The 18,824-nt window shown below is 35.7% G+C and overlaps 5 protein-coding genes across 5 annotated transcripts; 4 read left to right on the forward strand and 1 right to left on the reverse strand.

Moving 5' to 3' along the window:
- The first annotated feature begins 1,612 nt into the window (after nt 1-1,612).
- LOC111779206 (protein trichome birefringence-like 11) lies at nt 1,613-5,231 on the forward strand. The gene is made up of 4 exons (XM_023659302.1): nt 1,613-2,448; nt 3,847-4,236; nt 4,317-4,475; nt 4,558-5,231. Exons 1-4 carry the CDS (start codon nt 1,865-1,867, stop codon nt 4,898-4,900), a joined length of 1,476 nt encoding a protein of 491 aa, XP_023515070.1. The 5' UTR covers nt 1,613-1,864; the 3' UTR covers nt 4,901-5,231.
- A 588-nt stretch (nt 5,232-5,819) lies between these two features.
- On the forward strand, nt 5,820-6,618 carry LOC111779237. Its single transcript, XM_023659343.1, has 2 exons — nt 5,820-5,998; nt 6,243-6,618. Exons 1-2 carry the CDS (start codon nt 5,897-5,899, stop codon nt 6,471-6,473), a joined length of 333 nt encoding a protein of 110 aa, XP_023515111.1. The 5' UTR covers nt 5,820-5,896; the 3' UTR covers nt 6,474-6,618.
- A 213-nt stretch (nt 6,619-6,831) lies between these two features.
- LOC111779005 (peroxiredoxin-2F, mitochondrial-like) lies at nt 6,832-10,090 on the forward strand. Its single transcript, XM_023659032.1, has 5 exons — nt 6,832-7,217; nt 7,450-7,479; nt 9,279-9,437; nt 9,528-9,622; nt 9,749-10,090. The coding sequence occupies exons 1-5, from the start codon at nt 7,002-7,004 to the stop codon at nt 9,852-9,854; spliced, it is 606 nt and encodes a 201-aa protein (XP_023514800.1). The 5' UTR covers nt 6,832-7,001; the 3' UTR covers nt 9,855-10,090.
- Nucleotides 10,091-10,525: 435 nt separating this feature from the next.
- LOC111779006 (uncharacterized GPI-anchored protein At5g19250-like) lies at nt 10,526-12,958 on the forward strand. Its single transcript, XM_023659033.1, has 2 exons — nt 10,526-10,824; nt 12,354-12,958. Exons 1-2 carry the CDS (start codon nt 10,743-10,745, stop codon nt 12,854-12,856), a joined length of 585 nt encoding a protein of 194 aa, XP_023514801.1. The 5' UTR covers nt 10,526-10,742; the 3' UTR covers nt 12,857-12,958.
- Nucleotides 12,959-17,423: 4,465 nt separating this feature from the next.
- On the reverse strand, nt 17,424-18,286 carry LOC111778950 (protein FANTASTIC FOUR 3-like). The gene has a single exon (XM_023658963.1). The coding sequence runs from the start codon at nt 18,205-18,207 to the stop codon at nt 17,494-17,496; it is 714 nt and encodes a 237-aa protein (XP_023514731.1). The 5' UTR covers nt 18,208-18,286; the 3' UTR covers nt 17,424-17,493.
- Nucleotides 18,287-18,824: the final 538 nt, after the last annotated feature.

The raw sequence follows: 18,824 nt of genomic DNA on the forward strand, positions 1-18,824 counted from the left end.
TATAAAAAGAAAGCCTAAAGTTTGGCGTTGATTTACGTGTATGATTTTAATTACAATTTAATTCTTCTTCTTTCATTTTCATATTGATGTACATTTATTGCTTATTTAAATTATATATATCTTAACCATTTATTATTCTTGAATATTTAAGACAATAATTATGAAATATATTTTTTTAATTTATGTCTAATAATTATTATAGAATTGTCCTACTACAAATATCAGAATAATATTTTAATTTAAATAATATGTTTGATTAAAAGGTCTGTTAGACAGATTGTGATGTGTCGAAGATTTAATTAATAATTTTGATTACCATAGATCTTATGAAATATATATTTATATATTATAATTTTAATTAATCAATGCCTTGTTGTTACGTCAAGAATATGACACCTTGGGCGAATTGTTATTATTATTTTTTAATTTTATTTTTCTCATTTTTTAATTCTCACTTTTAAAAAAGAATTCACATTTATTTACTCATTAAATTATTAATTTAATTAAACATTTTTAATATATCGAAAAATAAATATTTTGATATAATTATATGTACCAAATGAATGTACGTATTTTCAAATTTGTTAATTAATTAATGGTTTAATTAATATCATAAATTTTTTATGACAAATTTTGACTTTTTATTTTTATTTTAAATTATTATATAGAGTGACGGCAATTATTTATTCATGCGTTTTTCTATATTAAAAAATATTCCCAATTTATATTTTAATTTTAAAATAAAAAAACTAGTTGAATTTCACTTTTTTTTTTAATTTAAGCCCAAAAAAAAAAAACATTAAAAAAGTCATTGAGTTATGACTTTTTTATTTTTCAGAATAATTATTAAATAATGACTTGAAAAATAAGTTTGGATACATTTTATAAAGTGGACAATATTTGTTTTCTATTTATTTAAATATTCTTTTTCCATTTTCTACTTTTTATTACAACAATAAAAAGAAAGGTATTTATTACCGATATGAAATTTAAATTATTAAAAAGTATTTTTACCAATATTTTTAATATAAATAAATTTAGAAATGTACAATTTAAAATATTTTCCAATAAAAATAAATGAATTTACCAAATATAATACATTTTTTCCATGATTAAAATAAATATGGGCTTAGATTCGTCGCCGTTGGTTGTTCACGCGCGTCGATGCATCTGGTTTTGATCAACAACAAAAAGAAAAGCAAAACAAGGGAACGGCTTTACAGCCAAAGCAGTGTCCGAAATCCCGTTTACGGCAAGAACATCCCCCACGCGCCTTTCAAATCGTGCACTACACAAACCTAAATTAATGTCAATTGATTTTTTTATCTACCTACCATCCACATTATTTCGGATTAGGTAATTTGTTTTAATAGGTAAAATATTTATTACTCTAAAATTTAGTTAATTTATTTTTTAAAAAATTAACATAAAATTAAATATAATTACAAGTTTATAAGAATTAAAATACTTATTTTTTAATCTAATTTAATAAGTTTATAAAATTTAAAATATATTTATTTAATAATAAGTTTAAGGACTAAATAGTAATTTCACGCACCGGAATTGGAAGTGATGGTGGACTTAGTGTTCCACCTCCGGCTATCCGTTACCCACGAGTTTGCCAATCAAACCCTTTTCTCTCTCTTCCTCTGTTTCTCTCTCTTCCTCTGTTTCTCTCTCTTCCCATTTAACAAATTACAGTAAGCAACCGCACCACTTTCTAATCCCAACCCACTTTCTTCTCCATTTTGAAGTTGTTGTTCTTAATCATCTTCTTCATTTGATTATAATCTGTTCATGAAGTGAAATCCAAAAAGAAGTAAAGTGGGGAAGAAGATTTTTGTTGTTTATTCTTCCGCCATGAATGCTTCCTTGCTTCCTTAACACCCATATCTCTCTTTCCCCTCTTTTTTTCTTTTCAAATCCCTCCATTCATTACTTCTCTAAACTGACCTACCAAGCAAAACAACTTCGATTTCATGATTATTCCCTCTCTGTTTACCCTTCAATGTCTAATAACCCTTCTCTGATTCTTCTTGAAGCCATGGCGTTCACTGAAGTCTGCAATAAACTGAAGCGATTGAGGCTGTTTGAGCCGTCGATTGCGGTTTTGGGCTTCTTTTTTGTATCGGTTTGTTTGATTTGTGGATTCTTTTACTTGGATTTTAGAACTGCTTCGAAAGGGTTTGTGTTTGCGCTTCGATCAGAGAGATTTAATTGGTTGAGAAATGAAAATTTGAGTCAGATTCGTAAGGTTGAGTTTCTTTCTGAAGAGGGAAATGGATGTGATGTGTTTGATGGAGATTGGGTTTGGGATGATTCTTATCCTTTGTATGAGTCTATGAACTGCCCATTTGTGGATCAAGGCTTTCGCTGCTCTGAAAATGGCCGCCCTGATTTGTTATACACTAAATGGAGATGGCAACCTAAGCTTTGTAACTTGCCCAGGTTCATTTTCTTCTCTGTTCTTCATGTTCTTTGTTAGATTAATCTGATTGTGGCGGATTTCTTAGTTTGAATTGTGTTGATGATTATTACGAGGTCTGGATTCTGCTTAGTTTGAATTTCTTGTTTTATGTTCTTCACTCGTTTGTGATATTTGTCATTTTGTTCTTTCTGTTCATTGATTGATTTCACCCGTGAATCGTTGGATGGTTGTGAGATAGGGACCTCTCTGTGTAGTATAGATGAGCTTCTGTTTATGTAGTAATCATTGAAATTGTTGCGTTTCTTGTAATTATCAATGGAATTTTGTTAGTTAATTATTGTTCTAGTTAGTTTGCTTGTGAAAACAATGTTTTGTCGTGTTTGTGCTGGAAGAGGTTTCCACACTCTTGTAAAGAATGAGAATGCTTCGTTCTCCTCTACAACCGATGTGGGATCTCACAATCCACCCCTTTGGGGACCGAGTGTCCTTTCTAGCACTGGTTTCCCTCTCCAATCGATGTCGTTCCCCTCTCTAATCGATGTGAAATCTCACAATCCACCCCCTTTAGGTCCAGCGTGCTTGCTGTCACTTGTTCCCCTCTTCGATCGATGTGGGATCTCACAATCCACCCCCTCCTAGGTCCAGCTTCCTCGTTAGCACTCGTTCTCTCTCTAACCAATGTGGGATCTCACAATCCGCCCTCTTTAGGGCTTAGCGTCCTCGCTTTCACTTGCTTCCTCATTAGTCTCCAATTGATGTGGGATCTCACAATCCACCCCACCTCCGGGGTCCAGCGTCCTCGTTAGCACGGGTTCCTATATCGATGTGGGATCTCACAAATCCACCCTCTTTAGGGCTTAGTGTCCTCGCTGTCACTTGCTTTATCGTTGGTCTCCAATCGATGTGGGGTCTCACAATCCATCTCTCCCTCCGGGGACCAGCGTCCTCGTTAGCACTCGTTTCTCTCTCCAATTGACGTGGGATCTCACAATCCACCCCCTTTCGGAGTCACCGTTCTCGCTAGCACACCACCTGTATCTAGCTTTAATATCATTAGTAACCGCCCAAGCCCACATCATATATTGTTCTCTTTGGGCTTTCCCTTTCGGACTTCTCCTCAAGGTTTTTATAACGGTCTGCTAGGGAGAGAGGTTTCCACGCCCTTATAAAGAATGCTTCTTTCTCCTCTCCAACCGACGTGGGATCTCACACTATTAGTCATAGAAATTTTGCAAAACCACTTCTAAACTTTACGAATTTGTGACACCAGTCTTTTGGGGTTGAACTGTAATTATTCTTCTAGTTTGTGTAACTCTGAAGCTACTACTTAGTGTTCATAAGTTTGACATTGAATGATCAACTTTTGATGGGTGTTTTTCGAATCATCTCTTAAACATATTTGGATTAACGTTCATCAGATTCAACGCGACGCTCATGCTAGAGAAACTACGAAACAAACGTGTGGTGTTCGTCGGCGACTCGATCGGACGAAACCAATGGGAATCTCTTCTATGTATGCTATCATCTGTAGTTCCAAACAAAGAGTCCATATATGAAGTGAATGGCAGCCCCATTACAAAGCACAAGGGATCCTTAGTGTTCAAATTCAAGGATTTCAACTGCACTGTTGAGTATTACAGAGCTCCCTTTCTCATCCTGCAGAGCCGGCCTCCTTCTGGGGCCTCTCAAGCCATCAAGACTACCCTTAAGCTAGATCAAATGGATTGGTCCTCAGCCAAGTGGAAAAATGCTGATGTTTTGGTGTTTAACACAGGGCATTGGTGGAACTATGAGAAGACCATAAGAGGGTAACGTTTTAAACCTTTTATGAGTTCCATTTCCAAGCTTCTCTCAATCAATGATTTGTGTTCTTGTATGATATGAACAGAGGCTGTTACTTCCAAGAAGGAAATGAGGTAAAGATTGGAATGAAGATCGATGATGCATATCAGCGGTCGCTCAAGACCGTGATGAACTGGATCAACAACGAACTAGACTCGAAAAAAACGAAGGTTTTCTTTCGAATGTTCGCCCCGGTTCATTTTAGGTAAGTTTTCGGAGATTTATGTTTCGTTTTTCGGAGTTTTTTCGGAGTTTTGTGTGTATAATTAGATTTGCGAATCCTGCAGAGGTGGAAATTGGAGGAATGGTGGGAATTGTCACTTGGAAGCTCTACCTGAGCTCGGTTCTTCGCTCGTTCCTCCTGAAACATGGTCACATTTCAGGCTAGCTAATGCTATCCTTTCAAGTTATCAGACCATGCAAAACACAACGAAATTAGAGATACTAAATGTAACTCGAATGACTGCTCGGAGAAAGGATGGGCATTCGTCACTTTACTACCTCAGTCGTGACGTCGGTCCTGCGCCTCTTCATCGACAGGATTGTAGTCATTGGTGTTTGCCTGGGGTCCCTGATGTGTGGAATGAACTTCTTTATGCACTGTTCTTGAAGCATGAATGGAACTCTTGATGCCAAACAGGTATCTGTAACTTATGGACATATCGAGTCGGTCGGTCGGTCGGGCGTCTTCCTGCAAGAACCGTTTTGAATTTACGAAGAACGTCGATGATTACTGAAGCTTTACCGAGAAGTGATTGAATCAGCTTACAGAAATGCAACCAGAAGCCAAATCAACATTCTTCATTAGTTTTGGAAGCAGCCAAAATTTTTGGACAGCCAGGGGCATACTTGGAATAAACAGCATAGTTTTTCCATTTTTGTACATATTTAGTGCTAAATTTGTAACATTACAATGTAAAAGGTCTTTCCAAGGTAATTTAATGGCTTCTATTCAAACTTTCCTAGGTGACCCGTGATGGTCGGGAATTGGTGAAAGGGAGTTCGATCTGTAGAGGGGACTCCCGTTGATCGTATGACTTAAAGGGAACATATCACATTAGAGGTGAACGAGTAAAGATGTGAGATCCCACATTGGTTGGAGAGAAAAACGAAACACTAGATAAGTCCAGAAGGGAAAGCCCAAAACGACTGGGTGGTGTATCGACGAGGACGCTGGCCCCTAATCAATAGCCGAGCATAAGACAATAAGCATCTATGTTGCTATTCCTTGAGCATTTTCTAAGAGAGATCATACCCGAGTCTTGCATCTTTGATAACGTTCTTAATTCTTGTTAGGTCCGTCGTACGAATAAACTAAAAAATATATTATTTGTGGAGAGAATTTTTTTGAAAATTAAAAAAAAAAAAAAAAAAAAGATTCTCCTCAAGAACATGTGGATCTCTCCCAGCCAATTGGGAAGCAGAGATAGGGCTTTGGATTAGATAATTTGCAGTTAAAATTATGTCTTTTTCTTCTGTCTTTTCCAAATGGATAATATATTATATAATATATTAAATTTCACTTTCAACCTATTTAAACCTTACTTCAAACTTCAAATCAAGCAAACCAACCACTCTTTTTCTTCCTTCCCTTTTCACTTTTTGCTTTGTTTTCGAGGATTCGAGATGGAAACCGAAGTCGACGATGATGATTTGTTGTTTGCCGAGCTCACGAGGCGGATTTCGCTTCTCATTATGGACGACGACGAGTTTCCGAGCGTTCATACGGTTCGTTTCATCTCCCTTCACGAACAATTAGTCTTATATTTGTTTAATGTTTAAAATGCTTCCAGGGTTGGTTAATATGGTAATTGATCGACTTGTTACTTTGAAGTATTTTTAAATGGGTATGGTATCTATAGGCTCGATCTCCGGTGTTTAGTCGGGATATAAAGTACAAAGCTCAAATACCTTAAAAAAATTTAGGGACTAAACATGTCATTAAACATATTAATTATTAACGTTTTTGCAGGATTTGAGTCGGACAATTCACCGAGTCCGACCTGGGCAATTGCCATTAATGGTGGATTACGAGAATGGCTTTGCAAGGGAGAGCAAAGGTACTGGAGTTTTCATCCCGACACGGTTGCCATCACCAAAGAGGAAGCATAGAAATGTCGTGGGCTACAGAATCAAGTCGGAAAATAAGAGACTCAATTCTCAACCGTCCTCGACCTATTATTTTAAGCCCAAAAAGAGTTGAGCTTAGACATTTTCTTTATCGTTTCTAAATATTTCTAAGTTTTATTTGTGTATTAACATTTAATTATTTATTATATTAGTTCATGTGAGATAGTGATATGCTGGTTATGTCCCTTATGAAATAAAGTTATGCAGGATTTTTATTATGTTTTAATATATAATTATAAATAAATAAATAAATAAATAAATAACTTCACTTATAAAAGAATTAGGAGTTTAATTGATTTAATTATAAATTTGCAAAACTTACCTCCTAAGCCCACTACATCTATTTGGGCTTCCACATGGCCCAATTAGTTTTGGGCCTAATATGTAGGTCAATAAAGCCCATACCCAAAATCGCGTGTTCTTCAAGCCCAGGTGTAAATTTAGAGTTCGATGAGAGCTTCTTCTTCATAAGCCACTGTGCCTAATCGCCCATTTCCTTCCAATTTTCCGGCGAAATCTGTCTATCATCAACTAATTCACGGCCACCAAGTGGTATTCTTCAATTTGATAGTCGAGGATCTTGTATCAGCTAGGGTTATCCATGGCTTCCGCAATTCTGAAGCGTGTCAACGCCTCCGCAATGAGCTCGCTGGTTGAATCTATGCGAATCCGAGCTTCATCACGAGCCTTTGCGGCGGTGGCGGTCGGGACTGATATCGTATCCGCCGCACCGGATGCTGCTCTCCAGAAGGCTCGGAGCTGGGACGAAGGTGTCTCCTCCAAGTTCTCAACGACTCCGCTTAAAGACATTTTCAAGGTCCGTTCTTAGATTGTTCGTNCTAACTCGCATTTTGTTTTGAGGTTAATTGTTTTAGTTTTTGAAGTATCCTTGTGCATTTTAGATAAGACAAAAATGTTGATTGTTTATGAAATTGTGGGCTTTCAAGGTCAGATTTGAGCTTAATGTTTATGTTTGACGCTTTATATGGAATGATAATTTGAGTGTATTCAGTCTTTATCTTATTAATCCATTGGTCGTGGTATTTCAGGGCAAGAAGGTCGTCATCTTTGGGCTTCCTGTAAGTCAATCTATTCAGTATTTTACAGTTGTATACATGCTATGTAAATGATGAATTCTGTCCGAAATAGTTGCCTACGTATAAGTCTTCATCTCCTTTTCAACGCGGTGTGCCTCTTTGATTGGGACAAGAACTTTTATATGCTCACTTTCATGATCGATGCTTTCATCCATTGGTAAAATGAAGATTTATTTTAGGGATCAGAAACATGCTTCGTGGTTCATCATTCATTTCTGACCTCTAAAGGATTGATTGGATATTGTGAAAAAAATTGTTAGATTTGTACTGAGAATATATGAACTTTATTTTGTACTCGTAGCTGATAAATATTTGATATATAAAACCTTATGATTCAATGAATTGTTAGCTGGTGAGTTCTTTATTCCAAACTAGTTTTTATCAGTTTGATCATGTGAGATCCCACAGGGGTTGGAGTGGAAAACGAAACAATCCTTATAAGATTGTGGAAACCTCTCCCTAGTAGACGCGTTTTAAAACTTTGAGGGGAAACCTGGAAGGGAAAGCCCAAATAGGACTAATATCTCTGCTAGTAGTGGATTTGAGTTGTTACAAATGGTATCAAAGCCAGTCACTTGATGTGTGAGGCACTGATCGGAGTAGGGCTAGACCCTCTCCATAGTAGACACATATTAAAACCTTGAGTGATATCAGAGCTAGTCACTAGACAGTGTGAGACACTGGCCAGAGTAGGGCTAGACCCTCTCCATAGTAGACACGTATTAAAACCTTGATGGGAGGCTCAAAAGGGAAAGTTCAAAAAGGACAATATTTGCTAGCGGTGGGCTTGGACTATTACAGATCAACTCCATGGGACTTGGTGTGATAGATATTAGATTATATAAGATCGAGAACAACACTGCTTTTATTTCTTCCCTTGGCAAGGAGTGAATAATTGAGAAAATCAAGTACAACCTCTTCTTTCGATCTTGAAAATTAAAAAATGAAAANATTTATTCCAAACTAGTTTTTATCGGTTTGATCATGTGAGATCCCACAGGGGTTGGAGTGGAAAACGAAACAATCCTTATACGGTTGTGGAAACCTCTCCCTAGTAGACGCGTTTTAAAACTTTGAGGGGAAACCTGGAAGGGAAAGCCCAAATAGGACTAATATCTCTGCTAGTAGTGGATTTGAGTTGTTACAAATGGTATCAAAGCCAGTCACTGGATAGTGTGAGGCACTGATCGGAGTAGGGCTAGACCCTCTCCATAGTAGACACATATTAAAACCTTGAGTGGTATCAGAGCCAGTCACTAGACAGTGCGAGACACTGGCCAGAGTAGGGCTAGACCCTCTCCATAGTAGACACGTATTAAAACCTTGATGGGAGGCTCAAAAGGGAAAGTTAAAAAAGGACAATATTTGCTAGCGGTGGGCTTGGACTATTACAGATCAACTCCATGGGACTTGGTGTGATAGATATTAGATTATATAAGATCGAGAACAACACTGCTTTTATTTCTTCCCTTGGCAAGGAGTGAATAATTGAGAAAATCAAGTACAACCTCTTCTTTCGATCTTGAAAATTAAAAAATGAAAAGAAGCTGCTACTTATCATCAAACAACATTTAGCATTTAACATACTATTCAATGTTTTTGTCCTGTTTAAGTGGGTAATCATGGCATTTTGTTGAAGCTTGCTTGTACATTGTAAGTCATAAATATTCAATCGTTGATGAATGTGGAGTAGATATAAAATTGCTCTTTCTCTGTGTTTTCCAGTGTTAAATTCGTTTATACTATGATGCACATTTCAAAGTTGCATTTCCAATTTCCAGGGTGCATATACAGGAGTTTGTTCCCAGCAGCACGTTCCTAGCTACAAGAATAAAATGGATGAGTTCAAGGCTAAGGGAATTGATTCTGTTATTTGCGTGTCTGTAAATGACCCATATACTCTCAATGGCTGGGCTGAGAAACTTGAAGCGAAAGATGCTGTAAGCTTCCTTGTCCAGACTTCTAACATAGAAAGCTGCATAATTTTCATGATAATACAATCCTGACATAATCCTCTTGCTTCTATATAGATACAATTTTACGGTGACTTCGATGGGAGCTTTCACAAGAGCCTGGAACTGGATAAAGATCTTTCTGTTGCTTTGCTCGGCCCTCGTTCTCAAAGGTACGATCGATCAATCTTGTTCTCGACATGCCAAAAGTGTTTGGATTGTGTAGGGCTGTTCTAGTTTTAGATGGAGTCCAAGTAGGTAGACAATTCTACACTCTTTGATGTTCTTCTTCTTTGTAGATGGTCAGCCTATGTTGTAGATGGGACGGTTAAGGCTCTTAACATAGAGGAAGCTCCATCTGACTTTAAGGTTACCGGGGCAGAGGTCATTTTGGATCAAATTTAGAGTCAGTTTCATGGAACCAGCACAATCTCTTGGATTCCAAATAAGATCATGCCTGTACATGAGTAATGTATCCCAGAGGCTTTCTTTTTTTGGTTGGTTTTCTTAAGTTAATCCCAGGTGATGATAGCTTGGACGCTTGGATTTCAGTAATTGTTCTTCGTATATAAAATGTTTTTGACTTGGATTCAGAAACTGGCGAATATGGAAATGAGAATTCTCCCTTCCTTAGTTTTCTATCTATTTGCAAATGGCAGACACCTTTAATTCTCCATTCTCCATTCTGAGGTCGGGAGTGATAGCTGTAATTAGGGTCGTATAATGAATTCAACAACCCGAACCGACCTAACCCAAATTATAGGAGTTGGGTTGGGTTGGGTTAGATTAGCATTGGGTAAATCTGTGAGAACCCGAATAGATTTAAACAAAACCTAACCGAATAAAATCTTATAAAATGTATTGAGATATGTTATGCGGGAGTTTTTTTTGCGTTTAGTTTTTGGCGGCACTTAAATCTTAGTGCACTTAATGTTCTATATATGATATTACTTTTATGAAAATTGAAAAATATATTGTCAACAAATTTTAATATTCATTTAAAGAATATAATTTATTTATTTCAAGTTAACATCATTTAAGAATAGAAAAAAATAAAACTCAAAAGAAATAAAATAATATAATTTAAACCAATCTAGAGTTCAGGCGCTGTACAGCGAGCGTAGATTTCAGTCGGTCCCAGTAGCCATTTAAGAAGCTTCCCATCCACTCTACCCAGAAGGCCCATCCAACAACTTACTGAGAGCTACAAACTTCCATCTTAATCTTTATTACCAGCTCCTTGTGCCTTTCCCAGGACCCATTTCGATCCCTTTTCTTCCTCTTCTTGCAACAATGGCGAACACCCATCTCTGTTTTCTTCTCCCTTTGCTTCTTGCTTGCATCCTCCTGTTCAATCACCCTGTCAAATGCGACGGTAATGCTCTCTTTCTCTCTCGCTCTCTCTAATACATTCTTTAATTGTTTATTTGAATGTAGATCTTGATTTTTCATGCACTGTCATTTGAGATCTGGGTTCGTGCAATCTTCTGTAGATGCTGCGATTGAGTGTTCTTTGGTGGATTTTGTTTGGTCAAGTTGTGTTTTGAATTCGGCATCAGTCGTTTTATTAGTTTTCTTTCTCTGTTCACTTCTTCTTGGATTAGATGATTCGTATGTGATAAGTAATCTTTTAGATTTGTTCTTCTTATGACCTAATGGTAGAGAGATTGACAGATATAAGCCTTCATCGGAGATCTGAACAATTGAATTACCTAATCACCATAAACTAAACAGACTGATTAGCTAAATTACAGAACAAACTCTTTACAATTTGAGCTGAAGAGCTGAAATGGTAATGGAAGAGGTTTTCTTTTCTGTTGGAGATCACCTCGGGTTTAGATGGCTTCTTTAGGATTGTTAATCTTGTATACGAAATCAGTAAGGATCCCATGGTGCCAAGCTATTGATCTGTGTTAGCTTTTCATTTATCCAGTTTAGCATTAGGTTGGGATTGTTGGCAAAACAACCTGCTTCATTGTGTATCCCTGGAACAGCAGGTTCTTTTACATGGGGCTACTCCTAGTATCCTAGCATTATGCTCGTGGCCCATCCCCTTTAGTCTTGAACAAGCTTGCCCGTCCCAATTCTAGCTTTAGAGACACCAAGCTTGCCCATCCCCTTTTGTCTTGAACAAGCTTGCCCGTCTGCGTGGTGTGCCAGCGAGGAGGCTGAGCCCCGAAGGGGGGTGGATTGTGAGATATCACATCGATTGAAGAGAGGAATGAGTGTTAGTGAGAACGCTGGGCCCTGAAGGGGGGTGTACTGTAAGATCCCACATCGTTGGAAAGGGGAACAAAGCATTCTTTATAAGGGTGTGGAAACCTCTCCCTATCGAACACGTTTTAAAGACCTTGAGGGGAAGCCCGAAAGGGAATACCCAAAGAGGACAATATCTACTAGCGGTGGGCTTGGGCTTGAGCTGTTACATAGTTTTTGTTTTTGAAAATTTTACTTGTTTTCTCATCTTTTATCTATAATAGGTTTGTTCTTCGTCGAGAAAACATTTGACTTCTAACCCAAATTTAAAAAATAAAACAAATTATTGCTTGATTTTTGAAAATATATGTAAAAAGTAGATAAAAAGCACAGAAACCCATAGGTGGAAGTGGTATTTATTGGCTCTATTTTCAAAATTCAAATGGTTGTCGAACATAGCCTTAGTTTTCAATTTTTGCTATTAGTGCACCCTTGAAGGAAGCTGGTAGTCTATTCATGTTTCTCCTTGCTTAGAACTGTAAAGAGCTCAGCTTGTTCATGATTTGGTTGCTTTCTTAGATAGAATTGTGGGAGTGGCTCTCTCTGGAAGTGTTCATAAAATAGAAGAGAGGGTTGCTCCATGAACTGCAATAAGTTTAATTTTCAATCTTACTTCGGACATATTTTGATGCCATGAAATTCCTACAGATGATGATCTTCATAGAGGCATCAACAGTTATCGTGCATCGTTGAACTTGACAGCGCTGGTCGAGAACGACAATGCAGAGTGCCTTGCTGAAAAAATTGCTGACAAATTCAAGAATCAACCTTGTACAAACACCACAGGTTCCAACACGATATCTGGAACCGAACCTCAGTTCGATGACTATCCAAACCTGCTAGCCAAGTGCAATTTGAATATCTCCAACACAAGGGATGGAACCATAATGCCTGCTTGTGTTCCAAACCGTGTTCCCGATCTTGTTCTCACTAACTTTACGAAATCTCAGTACTCGGGAAAACTTAACGATACCAAGTACACAGGAATCGGCATTGGTACCGAAGATGACTGGGTTGTCGTTGTTCTTACCACGAGCACAGCAGATGGAAGTTTTGTGCCAGCATCAAAAAACACAGCCACTCTGGTCTCTAAGATTGGTATGTTCTCTCAGTTGCTGTTCTTGATGCTGTCTTTTGTCTTATTGCTGTAGACCATGAGAGGATTTTCTTGTCTTGTCTTGCTTGGATCTATACTTCAAATCATTTGATCTTTCTTTCTATATTTTATACGTTTGAACTAATTTTTCTGCTCATTTATGAAAATAGAAAGAACTTTGGGATCCCCTCATCTCTAACACTTCTTTTAAGGAGAGACAAAATGTTCTAGGGAACTCGATCGGATTAGTTGAGACTCTATAGCTGACCACAATCCCGTGATTTGAGAAATTCGATGGAAAATATTCTATCGCATCTTGGACGCATCTTGCACCCAGTCTCTGAAAAGGGTGATCCATATCCTATCTAATGAACAAAATAAGTAAAGAAGTTGAGTCGAGCCAAACCGATCAAACTTTGAGCTTGGGATGGACTTGACTATTCAAGTATGTTTCAATTGAGTTCATCTATGGGATAGTCCAATCTCAAAAAATGAATGAAATAAATGAGAGGGTTGGGTCAAGCCAAGTCGATCAAACTTTGACTTCAAGCTGAGTTTGACGAGTCGATACATGTTTTAAACAAGTTGGTTTGTGAGCTAGCTCAATCTCTGAAAAGATTATCCATTATATCCGATGAATGAAAGGGTGAACTAAACCAAGTTGATCAAACTTCAACTTTTGAGCTAAGCTTTGACCGACCTCTAGTCCATGGGCCCTATACGAGGGTCGGATTGGATGATAGAAAAGGTAACTATGGTTGGTATGACTGTGAGGGCACACCCATATTCTCACTTCATTGTGAAGAAAACTAAAAAACAATGCTTTAAAATTTCCCTTTGAATGGTCCATTGGAATCCAAAGTTGAATGATTTTGATTAGACATGGAATTATAATTGAATCTAAAGTCGAATATTTAAAAAATTCTTGTTGTGTTTTGTGTTAGACGGCAAAATGGACCGTTTATAGGGCCATCTAATCCCTTTAACAAGATCCTCACGACCCACCTTTTGAATTTTGGTCTCACACGTCACTATTCAAACAACCAAACCAATTACTAACTCAAAAAAATTACATTTGATTGAGTTGGGTTAAGTTTATTATTAACGAGGGTTGGTTGACTTGTCAAAAATTTACAATCAAAACAATTGAATTATGTCTAAATGTATCGACCCGAATAGATAATGTTTTTAAATTTTAAAGCTAGAAAAAAAAACATATAATATATATATATATATTGGTGCTATTTAATTCTAAAAGTTTTCAAACCCTTCTTTTTTGTGCTTTAGAAAGGTCTATTTTATGTCAACATTCACCATTCATCAAAATATATATATTTCCAATTTGGGACAAGCAAACAACAATAATTGTAATATTTTATAACTACAAAATTTTAATTTATTTTATATTAATAAATGTTTTTTTTTTAATTGCAAGCTTAGTCGTTAAGTTTCTAGATTTGTGTTTATTTGGTCTTAAAATTTTTTAAAATATTTAATTAATCCATAAAATTTCATATTTATCAACTTTACACTTTCAATTTTATTTTTAATATATCATTTAATTTTATATCTAACTAATTAATTAATTTTTTTAAAGAAGTTAAAAATTTATTAAACATAAAATTAAGAATTCAAAAAATTATTAAAAATGTTTTAAATAATTGTTTCTTTCTATTATTATTATTATTATTACAATTAAAATAACACATGAATTTTAAACTTAATTATTACGAGTTTGATGGGTAACCGTCTAAATCCACCGAATCTCACCATTAGCAAATATTGTCCGTTTTAACCTGTTACTTATCGTCGTCAGCCTCATAGTTTTAAACTATGTCTGCTAGAGAGAAATTTTTACACTCTTAAATCAATGTGGGATCTCACATGATAACTAGAATAAACTTCGAGGAACAGAACTACTTAACTCTAACGATCTGAGGGTTGCTCAATAGAGTTTATACCCAATGATCAATCATTTGTGAGAGTCACGTGAGTCTAATATCTGAAAAAAAAAATAAAAAAAACCCATCACAACGAACATCCCCTTATGATGTTCCAACCGTGTCAATGGCAAAATCTATTATTAGGTTACCGATTTTCGCTATTACTATTCCGTCCCCAAACGACTCGATCTTCTGCACCTGCAATTCTTAAACTAAAAGAAAAACGTGTTCAAATTAACTTATTCATATTAGTATATTATATTTCGATTCAATCATTAGTTTTTATTCTCGAGAGCAAAATATCCAAATAGTATGGGCAGCCATTATAAAAAAAAATAATATAATAAATAACACGTGGAGGTTGGCGTATGGATGGAAACAAATAATTGAAAAGATTTTTAAAAAAATAATAAATTTCAAAATTTCAAAAAATAAAACAATCCCTTTTCCCCTAAAGTTTTTTTTTTTCCATTACATCACCAACTTTGTCTTCCACTTTCACATCATCAACATTTTCTCTATACTTTTATGGGTCCCGACCTCTATCTTTCTCGACCCACGTGTTCATTCTTCGTTAACTTGAAAAAAAAAATCAATAATTCAAAATACCCGAGAAAAATCGTACTACCATCGCTCATATCTCGACATATAATCAATATATGAAAATAACATACAGTACAAGAGATTTGTAAGATGTCACGATCATCATTTAATCAGTTTATTCCTCTATATCGGTCGGGAATAAATACAAGAAGAAGCAAAAAAAAAAAAAAACATCAATTTTTCAGCTTATTCCGCTACTTCTGTTATCAACAAGTTCTCGATGAATAATTACAAAAAAGAATAAAAAGTCTTCCAGTCGTATCTTTAGTGATCTCGAGAAGGATGAGGGGTATCGAGTAATATATTAAAAAAACGATAAATTTTTGGAATTTTCTCTAAAACCCAATATTTGTTTTTTTGTTATTTATTTATTTATTTATTATTATTAAAAAAAAGAGTTGGCTGGCAGATATGCATCACCCTATCTCTTACAAATGTGAATGAATGGATGCCCTAATTCCACGATTTAAACCTTCCTTCTAATTTTCTCTACCATTTACCTATTTTTTAATTATTAAAAAAAAATCATTATCTTTAAGATATTTTTTTTTTATAAAAAATATATTTTTAAATTATTGGTCGAAACATGGTTGATTAAACGTATTATCCAACATGAAACAATTGTGTAAGATTAGAGATGACGGTTATTGAATGAGTTAAACAAAACCTGGGTTCGCAAAATAATCAAGAAAGTTCGTATAAGNGGTGGACTTTCAAACCTTATTCATTGGTCTTATGATATGAACCAAGAGACATCAATCATACAATATGCTTCAATGTGAAGAAAATATTGTTGAAATTATCAAAAGATATTTCAATTCCTGCCACATTGAACAAGAATGAAGTTTCATGTTATAAATTTTGGGCGGATTACAATTTAGAGTTTATTTCATTAATGTATTTTAAGATTTTTTTATTTACTTTAGTTTATAATTACATAATGGTTAATTATAGGCATTAAAGTACGAATGTTACATGGAATGCTTTTAGTAGTTTCAGTTTCATTTTGAGACTATATAAAGCTATGTATGTTGTATTTGTAAGTAGACTTGAAAAATACAGTAAAAGAAGCATTTGTGCAATTTCTTTGCAATTCTATGTAGTTTAGATTGTATGTAAAATCATTCAAGCTCGACATGATCAATCTTGCTTGTGGAGTGATTCGAATCTCAAACAAGTTTTTTGCCTTTAGATATTTGATCAACAAGAATCATTCAAGCTAGACACGATCGATCTTGCTTGTGGAGTTATTCGAATCTCAAACAATGTTCTTGCCTTGAGATATTTGATCAACAAGGTAATCTGAATCACCTTATAAGAGCTCTAGCCTAGTCTCGGAATTCTCGAATGATCCAAGGTACTGTTTGAATTTATTATTATTTCATATATTTGAGGAAATTGTAATTAAATTTTGTTTTTTTTAAGGTACTGTTTGAATTTTTGTATTTATATTCAAAATTACAAAAGAAGAATGAATTTTGATTTGACATTAGATTTCCTTTCATCTCAATAGTCAATACCTTATGTGAGGTTGACTTTTTATTTTTATTTTTATTTTTTATAAAAATAAATACGTGGAAAATTATAATTTTCTTATTTTAAATTAAATAAAAACAAAATTACATTTACAACAAAAATATAAATTTACCGTCTTTTTCATACTTAAAAATACAAATAAAAAATCACGAACTATATAATATGTAAATTGTAGCCAATTCGAGCGTAAATCAATAAATAAAATATTAATTTATTATATCGAAAAATTTGAAACAAAAAATATGTTATTATAATATTGCCACTTGTAGAAAAAAAATAGGTCTAAATTTCCTTTTCATTATCTACTCATTCTGAAAATAGACAAAAAGAAAAACATCATAATAAATTATATATAAAGTATTTTACATAATTATTATTAAATAAATAAGAAATAATATTGTTATTATTTTGAATTAATTTAAAAAAAAACCATAGAAATTAGTGTTATTTTTATTGATGATGATAATTTTTTTTTTATGAGGGCAAATTCGTAAAAATTAATTTAATATAATTATTAATCGTTATAATTTTTTTAAAAAAAAATGATTTAAAAAGATAATAGATATTTTATTCACATAACTGTGTCGATATTAAAAGACAATAAAAGCAATTAAATTTTCTCCACGTTTAGTTTTCCATGGTCGTTTCCGGTCTCCATTTCATCGCCGACCTCCATATCGCCGCCGTCAGCCTCTTCACTTTCCTCTGTTTTTGCAAAACAGAGCCTCAGCCGCCCGCCGCTTCTCTCCGCCAGAAAACACGGCGCCCTCGACGGACTTTTCACCGCCGCAATTATCAGCCTCCCCTCTTCCCGGTGAGGTGTCACCCTAAACGACTCTGTTTCTCTAATGGTCGTCAACGGCGGCGGAAGCCAATGAGAACCCGAATGCAAATTCGAATTGAAATGGGGTTTCTTTTCCCATTTCCGGTGAAAATCCTCGCCGTCAATCTCCGGCGAGAAAATAGTGTTCTCGATTATATCGCTGCCGGTTTCATTGCCCAAATTTTCAGTACAGAGGTTCAGGCTCTTCTCGCTCAAGCCGGTCGGGTTGAAGCGTTTGGTCAGGGGATGAACATAGACCGATTCTTGTTTACTCGCCGGTGGGGCGAGCGATTGAAGTAGAGACCATCCGCCATCGCCGGCGCCGGAATTGGGAATTCCGGCGGGGGGAGAAGGATTTAGAATGTGGGTTTGATCGGAATCGATTAAGGAAATAGAAGGGTGTTTTAAAGGGAGCTCAAAAGGGGGGAAAATGAAGGTTCTTTGGTCGGAAAGATGAGGGTCGAGACATGACTGTAAGCCTCTGCAGACCATGGTCGCCATTAAAATGAAGCTCTGTTTGAAACAGGGGAGGAGAGAGAAAGGGGGGGACTAGAGAGAGAAGGGTGTGGAGGAAGAGTGAAGGGGAAGGGGGGAATTTGTAGGGCTTCAAAAAGTGAGAGAGGAGGAAGAGAAGACAGGGGGGGTGGGTTTTTTGGTGCTTCTTTTTGCCACCACTTGAATTTCGTGACATTTTTGTTTTTGGAAAATAAAATAAATAAATAATAATTAGTTTTGCTTATTTTTTACACTATAAAACAAAAATATGGAATAAAATAATGGAGAGTTTATCCCAATGGAAAAATATCCAACCTACAACATTTTTCTTCGTGGTCGGTATCATTTAGTAGATAATTGTGACACCCGAGGGTGAGGAACAACGTCGGAGAATGAGACGAGGAGCTGTAATTGGTCGGTATAGTTTAGTACATAAGTGTGACACTCGAGGGAAAGGAATAAGGTCGGAGAATAGGATGAGGAGCTGTAACTGGTCGGTATAGTTTAGTCGATTAATGTGACACTTGAGGGCGAGGAACAAGGTCGTGTAAGAGCTGAAACCCATTGCTAGTAGATATTGTCGTGTTTGGGCTTAAACTTTGTCCCAAATGTTTTAAAATGTG

This window comes from Cucurbita pepo, chromosome LG17, assembly GCF_002806865.2.
Source record: "Cucurbita pepo subsp. pepo cultivar mu-cu-16 chromosome LG17, ASM280686v2, whole genome shotgun sequence".
Taxonomy (NCBI): Eukaryota; Viridiplantae; Streptophyta; class Magnoliopsida; order Cucurbitales; family Cucurbitaceae; genus Cucurbita; species Cucurbita pepo.